Here is a 16,566-nt window from a genome sequence, read left to right on the forward strand (position 1 = left end):
GTATGGTTTAGTGATGGTGATGCTCCTTGTTTGTTGTGTGGGTGTCTATTTTTGTCAAAATTAGGTTGACGGTTGGACAAGATGATCTTTAAGGTCCCTTCCAACCTAGAAGATTCTGTGATTCTGAGAAGGAAGGATAACTTTCTACGAAAAGCAAGACAAAACTGAAGGCTGGCACTGAGAGCTTCCTTCTGTGCCTCTCTGTTAAAATTCCAGTTGGGGAGAGGGGACAAGGCAGCCGTGCTGGAAAAAACCATCGCGACCTCATTTGCGATGAGTGGTGATAAGCGGGCCGGGCTGCAGTCCCCATCAGTTCAGTAAACACTAATGATGAGGAGAGCGCAGACTGTCACTGGTGATAAAGAACAGGCTAAACACTCTATTAGTTTTTCATTTTGTGAATTAATGTTTTTTATGGCGTGTGTACACTCGCTACTTAATGAATTGTCTCGTTAGAGCTGCCTGCGGAGCTCCTCGTCTGCCTCTGCTGGCAGGCATAAATTTCGCAAGGAAATTAGCACTTTTAAAAAGGCAATAACTCCTCTAAAAGTGGTTTGTTTTCCAGTACTTTTTGCAAATATGCAGCCTCGGGAAAGGGATTATTGGGGCTGAGGAGGGGGGGGGATGTGTCTACAGACTAGAGGGACAGGGGAAATAGTGTGGTGGAAGGTTCTACCTCCAATGTACAACAACCCACTGGAAGGTCTGGTTGTTCAACGCTTTCCTTTAAACACTTTGTACTCAAGTCTGGAAAAGGCTTGAAAAAACCCCAAACCTCTTGGTTCATTTACAAAATTCTGAAGAGCAGGGCTTTTTCACTGAAGGAAGCAAAATCGTGCAGGTGCAGCTAAGAGCAGGAGAGCCATCACAGTTGAAGATTTTGGATACGGAAGGATCTCTTTGAAAAGTCCCGTGTTTCCTGTTCCAGTGCTCCTCAACTACAAGAACTCCTCTGTGTTAAATTTTTCTTTTTTTCAGTAATTTAAAATATAACTTTCCCCTTCCCTACCCCTCTGAGAAATATTATTTCTTGGGCTGAATTCTATTAGTTCAGAAGCGACTTGATTTAGGAAGCTTACTAAAACCCATTTATCTGCTTTTGAATTCTGGAAAGTATTTTTTGCCTGTTCGGTGTTTCCCATCCTTCTCTGTTGGAAGCACCAGCCATGCGTTTCTCCTAATTTTCATGAAAGACAGGACAAAATCACAGCTCCAGTGAAGTAAGTCAATGGAGACACTTCCTTCAATCTACACAGAGCCAAAAAATCACCCCCCGACTAATTTCTTTACCCATTTGTCACTGGTTTCAGTAGGCGGAGAAGACCTTTTAAAAATTGTCAATAGTGGGGAATGAGTGAGCAAAAATGAGTGGAAGGAAAACAGAAAGCCTCAAGGCCAGCTGCTCCACACAAGGCAGCGTGTCCTTAGAAAAGATGGAGATGATTTTAGGTCAACTGTTAATAAAGAATGCTTCAAAGCATTTGGAATAAACACAATGTATGTATCACCAAATTAATGACATTTCTATGGTATCTGACTCCCAGAATGCCGGCTCCGCCATTAACTCACCGGCGAGCAACCTGTGAGAATTACAGAAAAATTCACATCTGTGAATCAAGGCATAGAATCATAGAATCATTCAGGTTGGAAGAGACCCTTGGGATCATTGAGTCCAACCATCTACCCTACTCTACAAAGTCCTCCCCTACACCATATCCCTCAGTACTGCATCTAAGGCAGAGGGAAATGGATTTATGCGCTGACTTCATGGCAGATTGTCCACACCACAATTAGAATGTGTCCCAGGGGAACCGAAATGGTTAATTTTTTCACAGTTTAAAAGAATAAGGAAGATGGGTGCTGGCCATGCACTTGGGTTAATATGAAAAAAACCAAACAAAAAAGCTATAAAAAGCTGCCAACATGCACCTAGGGTTTCCTCAGAACCAGAAAAGCAATAAAAAAACAGTGATTGGTATGAGATGCTTATAAAGCATCACTGAACTAAAAACTGAGGGATCAAGACATTTGGTGAAGGGACTGGTCAACTGGGCCAGGAAAAGGGGGTGATGCTTCAAACCATCTGAGATTGCACATAACTTCTCTTGCAAACACAAGCATAAATTTAACTTCTTTTATTTCTTCAGGGTCCTCCATGATGTCCTATGAGGACAGGCTGAGAGAGTTGGGGGGGAGTCAGCCTGGAGAAGAGAAGGCTCCAGGGAGACATTAAAGCCCCTTCTAGTGCCTAAAGGGGCTCCAGGAAAGCTGGGGAGGGACTCTTGATAGGGAGGGAAGCCACAGGAGGAGGGGAAAGGGTTTTAATATGAAAGAGGGGAGACTGAGATGACATGTAGGGAAGAAATTCTTTGCTGTGAGGGTGGTGAGAGCCTGGCCCAGGTTGCCCAGAGAAGCTGTGGCTGCCCCATCTCTGGAGGTGTTCAAGGCCAGGCTGGATGGAGCTCTGAGCAACCTGATCTAGTTGAAGATGTCCCTGCTCATGGCAGGAGGGTTGGACTAGATGGCCCTTAAAGGTTCTTTCCAACCCAAACCATTCCATGATTCTATGATTGAGCTGCACCTTGCCAATAAATGCCCCAATGACATCACTGCAAAATTCCTCTGGGTAGAAGATGTACTGAGAAGGATGTATTTCTAAAAGGACCTCAGACCTCTGAGCTTATTTTACTCACTATAAGAGCAAGAAGCACAAATGCTAAAATCAGTCGGTGTCTCAAGCCCAAGAGCTAAATTCCTCTTCTTCGCAAGGACAAGGTGAAGAAAGTGTAATGAAAATAAACACAGTTAAGTAGATACCTTAAAGATCCTTTTTTGAGTGTTGACAATTAGAGACAGAAGGGTTTTGGGGGCTGTTTGTTTTTAATAGATTGGTTTGCAAAACAAGAGGAGAAAGCAGCAGTGGGGTCTGTGCTGGAAGACAAATGAGAATGAATGAGCCTTGTCCTGGAGGATCTAGAAGAAGGTGTGAATCTGAATATCCATGGGAACTACAAAGGGTTTTCAAACGTAGGCTGTAGAATGGGAAACACGCAGAATGCGCTCAAAGGAAAGGAGACAAGCAAAAAGATGACCTGAACGTCAGCAGGAACATCAGTTACCTTTTGCATCAGACTCATAGTCTATTTTCTCCCCAATTCTTGCTTATTTAAGAGTCATTTCTCCCAGTTCCCATAGAAATATAAATGCTAGTTAGATCACAACATCCTATAGCCCATGCACCGTGGCAAAGTGACTCACTAGTGACGTCAACGGTTGACCACACTTTTGAGTCCGGTCACCTAGTTTTGGAAATGATTTTGCCCCTTCCACAGTATAGTAAGCTGTCACCTCTAACAAGCCAAGGAGAAGCAGATGGACTTACTGCTTTTAATCTTTGACATCACTGAGTCATTTTCTTCAGAAGAGATAAACAGGTCTTAATGCATTGAACCAACTGGAGTGGACAGCAGGGTCTTTGGAGTTATTTCCACAAAAACCTTGATTTGCTGGTATTACTCATGAGGGATCCTCATTGTAAAACGGTTTGAAAGCACTGCTAATTAGGTCACTTATTTACATGACAATCCCCTGCGTTTAAGGCTGGTGGGTGGGAGGAAAGAAAGATGGAACAAGAGTAATTAGTGTAATCATGACGGTAATCTAAGTGCTGACCCCATGGCACCAGATCAATACTGGGACTGCATCACGGTGGTGTGCCCATTCTGTGGGATAAAGAATGACAAATGCTGAGCATCCAGGTCAGAAAAACAACGTCTCATTTTCTAACCATTAAATATTTGATGTAAAGCATCAAGGCTGGGGAAAGCAGCAACCACTAATCTGTAAGAACAGCTTCACTGCAGACATCCAAGGGGAAAAAAAGGCACTAGGAGATGACTTTGACAAGAAACCAAGAGCTTTTAGTTGGCTGATGACTCTGTGGTTTCATTCCCTAGGATCCACCAAAGCAGACCCGTATGTGAGCTATGAAATCTTATCACAAAAGTTATAGAACAAACCAGAAAAATCTCTTAATGCTCAGGCTTTACCAAAACTCTTGGTGTTACTGATAAAAGGCTCATAAATGCTAAGTCAGGATATTGATGGATCACTTAACATTTCCTCTCCAAATGTCATCTGAAAGGTCTCTGCACTCTGACACTTGCTCCCCCACTAGGTTTTTGCCATCCAGTATGGAGTAACTCCAGGTGACATGATGTATCTACTGAACCATGGCTAAGTCAGGATATTGATGGATCACTTAACATTTCCTCTCCAAATGTCATCTGAAAGGTCTCTGCACTCTGACACTTGCTCCCCCACTAGGTTTTTGCCATCCAGTATGGAGTAACTCCAGGTGACATGATGTATCTACTGAACCATGGCTCTATATATTAGTTACCTGGTCTAGTTGGGGGTGTCCCTGCTGCTAAGTCAGAATACTGATGGATACTTAGCATTTCCTCTCCAAATGTCACCTAAAAGGTCTCTGCACTCTGACTCTTGTTCCCCCACTAGGTTTTTGCCATCCAGTATGGAGTAACTCCAGGTGACATGATGTATCTACTGAACCATGGGTCTATATATTAGCTAGGAGTCTTCAACCTGCTAGCAGCAGCTTCTTAGCTGGGAGTCTTCAACCTGTTAGTAGCAGCTTCATATAAGTGTAAGTACATTTGTAGCTTCTATTAAGTTGATGGTTGGACTCCATGATCTGAAAGGGTCTATATATTAGCTAGGAGTCTTCAACCTGCTAGCAGCAGCTTCATATAAGTACATTTGTAGCTTGTATTAACTTGATGGTCAATGGTTGGACCTGATGATATGAAAGGTCCCTTCCAATCTAGACAACTATATGACTCTATGATTCTGTGATCAAGATGGTTTGGTTTAGATTTGACAGATCCACATTTTACTGTGGCTGAGGATGGCAAAACTCTCCTGTCATAAAATCATAGAATTGTTATGGTTGGAAGGGACCTAAAGACCATCAAGTCCAACCATCTAGCCAACACTGACAAAATCACCACTAAACTGTGGCTCTCAGCACCACGTCTGCCCAGCTTTTAAATACCTCCAGGGATGGTGACTCCACCACTGCCCTGGGCAGCCTCTTCCATTCCAAGTGGGCAGCCTCTTCTCACCCTTTCAGTGAAGAAATTTTTCCTAATATCCAGCCTGATCCTCCCCTGGCGCAACTTGAGGCCATTTCCTCTTGTGTCATTGCCTGTTCCTTGGGAGAAGAGATGGACCCCCCTGGCTACACCCTCTTTTCAGGGAGTTGTAGAGAGTGAGAAGGTCTCCCCTCAGCCTCCTTTTCTCCAGGCTGAACACCCCCAGCTCCCTCAGCAGCTCCTCACAAGACTTGTGCTCCAGACCCCTCACCAGCTCCCTTGCCCTTCTCTGGACACGCTCCAGCCCCTCAATGTCTTTCTTGTTGTGAGGGGCCCAAAACTGGACACAGTATGTCCTTGCTCAATGGTAGCTCCACCTGGGAAAACTCATGAGTTTAGGCAGGTATTTCATTCCTTGATTGAATACCAGCCCCAAGCTTGCTGTGGCCAATGGTGGGGTGTGTAGCAGCAAGGAGATGACACTGGTCATCTCTGCAGCATCCCAGAGGTGTCGGCACAGGAACGGGCTGAGCTGTGGGATTGACAAGGGGGAGCTGTGTGGATATGAGCCACGGCAATGCAGATAACATGCCCAAGATGACTTTTTCCTTTCGGCTTCCTCTGGTTCTCCTCTGAACCAACTAGACCTCAACGAAACAGCATTTTGAACCAGCTATTCCCAGGTCAATTTAATACACTCTCCCCTAGATGCAGGGCTTGACATCTTGAGCTCATACCAGGACTACCCATATTCATGTCACTTGTGGCCAAGCTCAGGGCATGGACAAGGTGAACTTGGACTTGTCTGTAAAACACTCTGTAGAGAGAAACTGAATTAACACGATCCTGATCAAACTGTCTTCGAGGCAGAGGTGGAAGGGGATCACCCCGGGACATCTCATCTCCATTCAGACCATGAGTGCACAGCGATGAGATGGAAAAAGACATTATGGATGATTGTATTATGAAGGTTCAGAGCACCTGAGAAGGGGATCTGCTCACGTTTTGAGCATTTGCAGAGGAGCACCAACTGTTCAGTTAGTGGAACAGAGAAAAAAAAATAAATACTGGAAAATGAGACAGCTTAAGAAGCTACAATGGAAAGCTGTCATTTAGACTAAGTTATATTGAAGCAACAGATATTCATCAAATAATACAAGCAAGGACACCTTATCTCCATTCAGACCATGAGTGCACAGCGCTGAGATGGAAAAAGACATTATGGATGATTGTATTATGAAGGTTCAGAGCACCTGAGAAGGGGATCTGCTCACGTTTTGAGCATTTGTAGAGGAGCACCAACTGTTCAGTTAGTGGAACAGAGAAAAAAAAATAAATACTGGAAAATGAGACAGCTTAAGAAGCTACAATGGAAAGCTGTCATTTAGACTAAGTTATATTGAAGCAACAGATATTCATCAAATAATACAAGCACTACAGATTTATCTTTTTAAGTTAATGGCAGATGGTTTGCATTTGGAAAAAAAATCGCAGCTTTTTCTGTTTCAGAAAGAAATTTACTCTTCTTGCAATAACAAAGCGACAGCATTCACAAAATCCTTCTCCTGCAGGAGGTCAGGCATGTGTTGATCATCTTTAATCTGGCTTTTAAATAAGGTTCTCTATTAATAGATCTCTACCAAAAAAAAAAAAAAAAAAAAAAAAGTTCCCTGTGAGCAATCAATACAGCAAGATGTGTTACAAGTTCGGTGACAGCAAAGGAAAAATAAGCTCCAACTTGAGAGAAATATAGCCCCATTTAAGAGCTGAATTCAGTTCATTAGAAACACGGGGGTTAAGCACAAAGCCCCATCTGAGTTCACCACCGCTGTGTGGCCTGACTGCCGAATGAAAGGCATCAATTTTACCACCACATCAGGCCTGATTTTCATTTGTACCGAGCCCCCTTTTTATACCACTCCGCCAGCAGAAAAGGGGCCTTCAAGTGACTCTAAATTATCGCTCCTTTGCTCTGGCAGAGTGGTATAAAGGGGCTCGGCCATCACTTTTAAAAGGCATCGCTTTCTCCAGTGTTGCAGGATGCTCTCCATGAGCCATCAAAGCCCATTTCAGCACGGGGAGCCAGGGGAAAGGGGAGGCTGACCCTCCGGGAGCCAACTGGTCCAGGATGGTCTTGATCCTCTAATGGCCTTCACTAACCTTTCCGAAGTATTTTGAGATCCGTGGCTGGAAAATGAGATGCAAATGCTTGCTGTTAACATTAGTGAGAGCCAGCCAGTGAGAGAGAGCTGCAGGATTTGGTAAAAAGCTGTAGCACAAACCATTTTTTTTCCCCTCCCCTGCCTGTTTCTGAATGAAGTCATAGCTCACCCCAACTCCTGCAAGTCTGGAGGGTGAAGTGCTGCCCATCAGCAAAAGCGGTGAAAGCATCTTCCACGTGTCGCCCTTTGATTTTGGGGTGAAAGCACCCCTGAACAGGAGGAAACTACCTGCTTTGGAAGCACCTTGGATAAAGAAATTAAGAGGCTGAATGCCCTTTAAGATACTTCAGAAGGGCCAAACCTCCCTGGGGAGGGACTCTTTGCCAGGAGGTGTAGTGATAGGACAAGGGGAAATGGTTTTAAATTGGAAGAAAACAGATTCAGATTAGATCTCAGGAAGAAATTTTTTACTCTGAGGGTGGTGAGACACTGGAACAGGTTGCTCAGGGAAGTTGTGGCTGCCCCATCCCTGGAGGGGTTCAAGGCCAGGCTGGATGGGGCCTTGAGCAACCTGGTCTGGTGGGAGGTGTCCCTGCCCAGGGCAGGGGGGTTGGAACTCGATGATCTTTGAGGTCCCTTCCAACCCAAACCATTCTATGATTCTAAGATTCTATGAAACTCTGTCCTCGCACACTCTGCAATGCCCCTAAACAAATCTCCTCGTACTATAACACCTTAAAAACACACTAAAAGACCAAACTTCCAGGGAAGACCCAGCTTCCAGGGAAGAACCATCCTCTTTTCATTGCATTGCTCTTTTTGTCCTGACCAAAAATACCAAACTGTCTGGTGTTCCTAACCAGACCCAATTCCAGGGAAGAACCATCCTCTTTTCGTTGCATTGCTCTTTTTGTCCTGACACTGAGCACCACTGAAAAAAGACCAGCCCCATCCTCTTGCCACCTGCCCTTTAGATACTGGTCAGCATTGATGAGATCCCCTCACGGTCTTCTCTTCTCCATAGCCCCAGGTCTCTCAGCCTTTCCTCAGCAGAGAGATGTTCCAGACCCTTGGTCATCTTCAGAGCCTGCGCTGGACTCTCTCCAGTGGTTCCCTGTCCACCTTGAACTGGGGAGCCAGTGAAAGAGTGAGCCCTCGGAGAAGGTCTCCCTTGCGTGTCCTCTAATGCTGGTGTTCTTCCCCCATAGGTAGGCAGGTTTGAGCTGCAGAGATTAATTCCAAATATGTACTCATATTTTTCCTCCATTACTGAGACTTCACCTTCTAGTTTCTGCCCCTGCAGACACAGGGTCAGCCCGATGTCTATTTGAAGACAAGTTTGTGTCAAAGACTTGGAATCTTTGCTTTTTACGGAATCTTTGCTCTGGTTACAACTTCCACTTGGAGACAGGGAGGAGCTGATATTGAAAGTCAAGAGCTTTCACAACTGTCAAAGATATGACTGGTTTAGGTCTGGTTTTAAAAAACAGTATGTTTTTGAGTCCTTCACTCTTCAGAACCTTCAGATACAGTAGGATGCTCACCCAATTGCATGAATCCCAGACGTGGGGTGCCACAAAACCCCAACAAACAGCCCACAATAAAACACTCAAGGGGTTTTTTTTCTATTTCCACCTTAATTGACCAACACTTCCTCTTGGGGTGGGCTCCTTGATGCACCTCTCTACTTTGACTGAATAAGGAGCATCAGGATCCTTTTCTAAAGAGATTTTCTTTTTGTGAAGAAAGGAATGACAGGAGGGCGGATGTCTTTCTTGAGACCACTGCTGGAGTCCTGTTTTTCTAGATAAAACTGTTAAGGTATTAAAATTATATCAAAAATATTCTTCATTAAGGATAAGAAAAATGCACACACAGAAAGCAAACACGATACACTAAGAAAAACCTTCGGGTGAGTGCAAGGGTGTCTACTGATCTATATAAGAAAACCTTTGGGTGAGTGCAAGGGTGTCTACTGATCTATAAACACACGTGGACACATGGTACACACGCAAAAACTTTACTTCCCATAAAGCAGGAGAGAAAGACGACCCTCTTTTATGTGAGCTCTGTTGAGAAAGTCATTTCAAACTCGACTTTTAAGCCAGTCAGTTGTTAACTGCTGACTACGAGGATGTGAACGAAGACGGGAGACGCCATCAGCTGAATTTAAAAGGGTGGCTGCAACTCGCTGAGCTAATGGCTAATCTTTCATCTTCCTACCTACACACAGCACGCAACCATCTTAAAAATGTAAAGATTGCCCCAACTTCTTCGTCGTGCATAATAATTCCTTCTTTGTAAAATATTCAGAGGGCTTCAGAAGGCTGAAGCTCCGGCAGGGGAAAAAGATGAGCGTGTGCTGGATCTGCACACCAGAAGGCAGAGGAGCAGGAGAGGAAGAGGAGAGGAAACCCTACTTCCATTTTCATACATAACCTATTGAAAATTTACTTGACTTCCTCGGTTAATTCATCTTCTTCCTCCAACTTTAATCCTTAAACGGGTATTGTTAAAAAGAAGTTTGTATTCCTTCAAAAGACAAGAGAGAAAGAAAATGACTTTGTCATATCTGACTGGTTCGGAAAATATAAAATCCAATTCTGAAGGAGTGCAGATAAGGGAAGAGCTATGGAAGAGCCATCAGCTTAGCAAACACTAAATAATGAAGAATGTAGAGACTGCCCAGCATGATAAAACACTCTATTAGCAAGACTGTTTTTAAATGAGTGATAATTGTGGCACATCCACAGCAAAAGGTTATTGAATTTTTATCTCTAGGAAGGGGCCTTTTGACAGCCTAACCAAAAAGTCCCCATTTTTAGGATTTCCCAAAACATAACCATATTTGCCCAGCTCCAGCTTGGGGTTTCTAAACATTTAGGCCAATGCCTATAAATTGCCCAACTGCAGCCAAGGAAGCTTTGCTGGAAAAGCTACTGACTTCTTACAGGGAAGGAATATGGGGTCACCACCAGCATATTATGAACTTTTTGGAGATGATGGTATTTCTCGCATTGCATCAAAAGTTCTGGTCCCAGTTACTCACCAAGCGCTTGGTGATTCCCTGAAAGGGACTGAGATTTAATCTTAAGTTGCTGGGACCAGAAAAAAGAAACAAACCAAGGCCAGGACTTGTGTTCTCATCAGGTATTGGCCCGACATGTGGTAAGCATGGAAGATAAAACCCCACCACTGCTACCAGTTAATGGGATTACGGCTCTTAGACACTTCAATTTAGCATCTAGTCCAAGGAGAAAAATAAAGCAGAAGACAGAGCTGCTCAAAGGAATGTAACACCTGCCCAAAGTCAGCGACCACAAAAGAGAGCTGGGTGACTAATGGCCCGTTGACTTGCGTGTGACGAAACATGGACTCCAGTGGCACTGAACTGGAATGCTTGGGCTTCATGGGGGCACCTCTTTAAAGTTAATGATGTTGAAATGACAAAGCTGGCCGTGCTTACGGCAATCTGAGCCTGAGTTTTGGTGAGCTTCAGCGCGTGGCAGAAAAAACACCTCTTTATTTAGCTTTGCTTTCGGTCAGTTATTTCCTCTCCTCCCTCCTCCCCCTGATGCTCATTAACATGCTGCGGCTTCCAGCAATGAGAGGCTCAGAAATTCAGATGATCAAACCACGACAGAAAAGAACAGAGTAACTCGCGTGACAGTTGAACGTTTCAGCATTAACATTGTATGAATCTCCAGAACAATAGGTAGTTTTAATTTTTTCCTCCCCTCAGCTCAGTCCGTGAGCATTTGCATCCCTGTTCTCCTCCCGTCCGGGTGGGATGGAAAGAGACATCTCATCTCATTTCCCCTCTGTTGTTTGCTCTTTGTATTCTTCCCCAAAAGGATTGCACTCCCCTGTATATCACCGTACCTTTCCTGGATTCCTAAATACATCTGACTTACACCACCTCCTCTGCCCCACGGCATCACTTCTTACTTCTCCCATACAGATTGCAGTCAGCGCTATTGATGTTCCATTTATGAGATATACTCCACCAGGTTTCATTTATAACCATGAGGTCAACAGCCTCTATCATTTTCCTTCTTTCCTCTTGTTTCAGATACCCCTGGCATTTGTGTACAGACATTTTAGCGCACTGGTATAAAGTTATTACAAAGGAAGATGAATTTTTATTGTCAGGAGGACGCTGCCAAGTGAAATATTACACTTCGTTCTTTTATGTTTATTCACTGCTGCATGTAACGTCCTCTCAGAAGCCTGAAAGTCACGCTCGTGCCCTTTTATGTTTGGAAAATATTGATTTATTAAAAAATCTCAGTTTCAACTAGAACCGAAATTATAAATGATGGTTTTATTTCTAACAACTTTGACTGTCAGAGCACAACTCCTCAGCCTCAAGAACTCTCCCAGACGCTAAAGTTCTGCAAATAAACATTTGGCTACTGAACTTTGATAGCTTTTTCTATTAGGTTTTGTTTTCTTTGATTTTATTTTTTTAAATAATCTTCTAAAGTACACGCTGTGAGAGCCCAGCGATTCTTCCTGTCACTCAGGTACAGAGAACTCAAAGTACAGGTTGAGTACATTCAAGCCATCTGTAGTAGAATATTCAAGCTACCTGTAGTATTTTGGGTCACAGAATCACAGAATCAGAGAATGATATGGGGTTGGAAGGGACCTCTGGAGATCATCTAGTCCAACCCCCTGCCAAAGCAGGTCCACCCACAGCAGGTCCCACAGGAACGTGTCCAGGCAGGTTTTGAATGTCTCCAGAGAAGGAGACTCCACCACCTCTCTGGGCAGCCTCTTCCAGGCCTCTGCCACCCTCACAGGAAAGAAGTTCCTCCTCATTTTTAGGTGGAACTTCTTACATTCAAGTTTGTGCCTGTTACCTCTTGTCCTGTCACTGGACACCACTGAAAAAAGACTGGCCCCATCTTCTTGACACCACCCTTTAAGCATTTATAGGCATTGATCAGATCTTCCTTCAGTCTTCTCTTCTCCAGACTAAAATTTAATTTATAGCTAATTGTATAATCTTAATTATCGTTCTGGATCCCAACAAAATGATCACGGACAGCTGCAGTAAAGAGTTTAAAGGTCCTGCTCTAGAGTAGAGTTATAAGCCCTAGGAAGAGGATTGTCAGCCAACTAGCAATGCTCTGCTGTCCAAGGACAATTATTTTAACAGAGATATAACACTATTTTAACAGAGATATAACACTATGACTTTGTTTAGCACCAGCAAAATTTCCCCCAATAAAAAGGCTGAGGTGATTTTCAAGGCCAATTTCCCAGGAGAGCTCAGAAGATCTGGCTGCCCACAGGCCTGCTCCTCTGTGGGCACCTTCCCCCAGGACTCTGCTCCCTATTCATGGGACAAGTTGCAGAGAAGCTGTGGATCTTCCCTGTCTCCCCATGTGTGCTGCGATCCCACCAAGCTGTGTGGGCTTTTTTATGCCATACTTTCATAGAGTCATAGAATTGTCTCGGTTGGAAGGGACCTTTAAGATCATGGAGTCCAACCATCAACCTAACACTGACAAAACCACCACTGAACCATGTCCCTCAGCACCACGTCTGCCCAGCTTTTAAATACCTCCAGGGATGGAAATTCCACCACTTTGGAGATGCCTCCTTCCACACCCCAGGCAGCTGCATTTCATATAACCCCTAGACAACAGGGGATGTTCAATAACCGTAAAACACCCAATATTTTATCACAGGGACGTAGGGCAATATGAAGTGCTCTAAGAAATGCATGGCCGTCTCCCAAGGGACAACCTGTGACGCAGGACAGCTATGGGGAATGTCTGGGTAGGGAGGTGAGACCCAAACCCCTGGTCTTAGGAAAAGCTTGACCCCGTGTCAGCTGAGCTATAGGTGTCTCCTGGGGAGTTAACAGCAGTGAGGAGGTGTTGGTGGAAAGCAGCAGAGCTAAGCCCTGTTTCTGATGAGCTCTGCTTCTGGGGCACAGTCACAACCCTCCTCTGAACGTGACCCCGTGGAAACCAGGCCAATGACAGTGATAAGGAGAGAAGCAACACTAACCACGTCTCTAGCACTTCCCAGACATGTAAAAAGACCCACTATTCCCTGGGGGAAGGAACGAAAGCTGAAGCACGGAGAAGTGAAACGATCTCACAAAGGTAGGGGGGGCAACCCTTGACAGCCAGGAGAAGAAGAGGAGTCTCCAGGCTCCCCTCTCTCTGCCCTCCCGACACCCCAGTTCACCAGGGGTTGCTCTGCCTTCTCAGGCTGAGCATCAGTGCCCCAGTGACACGCACGTCAGGGCATTCCTCATTAAGACCTTAATTTCTCTACTGAATTTATAATACATGCATATTTTTAAATATTCAGTGATCTAGTGATGCTTTAAAGAAAATGAAACCTGCCTCGGCACCGATACCTGCTCCTGTGCAATGTCATTAGCAGGGGCTGCCAAAAAACTCAAGCGTTGAAAGGTCCTTCAGAGCTTATGTTAGAAGTGATGGCACCTTCACCTGGTGCCCACCACAGTCTGAGCAGATGTCACACCAGGAAGAAAGAGATGGAGCTGCTTTGGTTTCTACTTCCCTCTCACATTAACCCACTTTGAAACCAAGAACAAAAATGTCCGCTCCTGCTAAAATCCCGTATTTATGCTCGTTTTCATTTCCAAGACAAAGGTTCTCCTCTGGGAGCTACTTACTTTGGGTGGCTGAGAGGTTGGAGAGGGCTGCCTTGGTGCGACCTGCTAACCACTCCAGGCTCTCGTGCATGTTGGCCAAGGCCTTCAGGTCACTGACATCTCGCAGGATCTCCTGTTGAGGGATGAGTTTATCCCCCAGGTTGCCGATGAGAACTTCTGACTCTTTGCCGAAAGCCGCCCTGAAATGCAAAGCAAAGCCACCCTCAGAAACACAGCACAGGACAGCGAGGAGGAGACACCAGTTACACCATGGAGAAGGCCAAACAAGCCAATGTAGACCTGTTCCAGGTCTCAGGGGTCTCAGGAACATTGTCTGGTGGAGTTTTTGAGGTCTTATTACAGTGAATGACACCTTTACCTCAGGGAGGTTTTTTCTATCCTTCTCCCTCCATATCCAATCTCTGATTTTCACCTCGTTCCTTTATTACAGTGAACGACACCTTTATCTCAGGGAGGTTTTTTTTCTATCCTTCTCCCTGCATATCCAATCTCTGATTTTCACCTCGTTCCTCACAGTTAGAAATGTCATCCCAACCATCTCCCACCCCTCTTCCCCCCGCCCAGCATCTACACCTTGCTGGGTGCTTTCCATGTCTCCCTGGGATCTTTATAAACAACACATATGTAGTACTTTTAATCTTTCCTTGTAAATCAGCTCCTCCAATCCCCGATTCACCTTTTTTTCAGACATCTATCAAAAAAAATCTCCTCTGGAACTTGATGGCTTATCATGAAAAAGTGAGAAACAAAGGACTTTTAAGATCAGTCCGTGCATTATTTTACTTGCATGGAGACAGCACCTGGTGAAAAATGACGACCAGATCAAACGTGTTTCCCCCCCAAAAAGCTAAAAGAAGTTCTTTCAAGGTGTGCAACTGCTACATCTTCTACATTGCAGATTTAGCTTTCCCAATACCTATCTCTTCAAAAAGCTTGTTTGGTTACATCCCAGAATGAGTTGTATGGCAAATCCTCTCATTGCTTTTGCTTGTAAAGGAGCTCTCCTCCAGCATGACTTTTTTGTGTACCAAGAGGATGAAGAAAATCAGGACACGGCTCCTACGTCTAATTACAACAGCTCCTGGCTGAAACCAAGTGCATTTCATTGAAAGACTCTAAGTGTCGGCACATTTATCATGGTCCTCAGTGCACTCTTCCCATCATTAGTTGCTCTTTTTGTTATGAATTTGCATTCCACTTTCATTCAACTTTGCAAATCTCCACTTCCTGTCATTAGCTCTTTTATGAACTTACAATGAGGAATCATGCTGCCGAGCATAATAGCTGCAACGAGCTGCAGCAAAATAATCCCATCAGTGGCATTTTATACACTATCTAAGCAGTTTTATTGCCAGCGTCTCCCTAGATTTGTGGGACTTCACTGTCACTTGAGAAAAAGGGAAAAAACAAAAAAAAGAACGACCCTGAAATGGTTTTAAATTGCTCAATTGAATTCACTAGAGGCAAAAAATAAAAATAGCCTTCATTAAAAAAATCTCTTCGAGGATTTTCTCCTCCTTGACAATAAAAAATATGCTGCCTTAGGCTGTATCCCGCATACTATGGCTTGGGAGGAATCCTTATCTGTTGGCTGAGAACTGAGATGGAGGAACATCTCCAACTCCAGGGGACTATGGCAGCAGTAACTCAGCTGTTCCTCCTCTCTGTAAGATGGGGTTCGCTTTGATCCACTCTGGCTATTGGAAACACATTAAACCCTTTCTGAACTTCAGGAAAACCCTAAACAACCTTCCCTGACTGGGCATTTCTTAGATAGTCAGAGGAAGCTACAAAGCTTTGAGGAGTGAGGACAGCTGAGCATCGCATCCAAAGTCCACATGGTGAATACAAGGTTCAACTGGGTGGACAAGCTCAAAGCCAGGCTTGAACACCTTTTTCTTTGGTAGAGCATCATTCATACAAAGAAAACATGTTATTGACTTCTACAACAAACACAAAACACCTCACTTAGCTCTACCCACCTACAAACACTCAGATATCACAGAATCACAGAATCACATGGGGTTGGAAGGGACCTCTGGAGATCATCTAGGCCAACCCCCCTGCCAAAGCAGGTCCACCCAGAGCAGGTTGCACAGGAACTTGTCCAGGCAGGTTTTGAATGTCTCCAGAGAAGGAGACTCCACCACCTCCCTGGGCAGCCTGTTCCAGGGCTCTGCCACCCTCAAAGGAAAGAAGTTCCTCCTCATGTTTAGGTGGAACTTCTTATGTTCAAGTCTGTGCCCATTTCCTCTTGTCCTGTCCCTGGGCACCACTGAGAAAAGACCAGCCCCATCCTCTTGACACCCTCCATATCCTCATCTGTTCTGTGGAGCAGAAGACATTTCACAGATACACTTCTCCCCCTCCAACCAAACCACTCCCGTTGACTATCAAATCCCGCTGGCAACCGCAGCAATCACTCAGAAGAATAAGAAATGAAACATTTGGTGAATTTCTACCTTTGTTAACGTGGCTTTCAAATACAAAATGCCACAGAAAAAGCACTTTTTTGGAGAAATACAATTTGAGAGCTGTTAAACGAGGAGTCACTACCACGCCGCTGCCCACGACCGCGATCACAAATCCGGTTTTATCACAGGGACAACTCTTCTGCCTTCCCACA

The 16,566-nt window shown here is 44.5% G+C and overlaps 1 protein-coding gene across 1 annotated transcript in view; it reads right to left on the reverse strand.

The window, feature by feature from the left end:
- EXOC4 (exocyst complex component 4) overlaps positions 1-16,566 on the reverse strand; it is a gene marked incomplete at its 5' end in the record, with an annotated part of 345,671 nt that overhangs the window by 60,364 nt on the left and 268,741 nt on the right. Inside the window, one exon of the mRNA XM_014961001.1 lies at positions 13,941-14,119. Coding sequence (XP_014816487.1) covers positions 13,941-14,119 — 179 coding nt within the window. The remainder of the gene's footprint in view (positions 1-13,940; positions 14,120-16,566) is intronic.

The sequence above is a fragment of the Calidris pugnax genome, unplaced genomic scaffold, assembly GCF_001431845.1.
Source record: "Calidris pugnax isolate Ruff unplaced genomic scaffold, ASM143184v1 scaffold289, whole genome shotgun sequence".
NCBI classification, from domain to species: domain Eukaryota; kingdom Metazoa; phylum Chordata; class Aves; order Charadriiformes; family Scolopacidae; genus Calidris; species Calidris pugnax.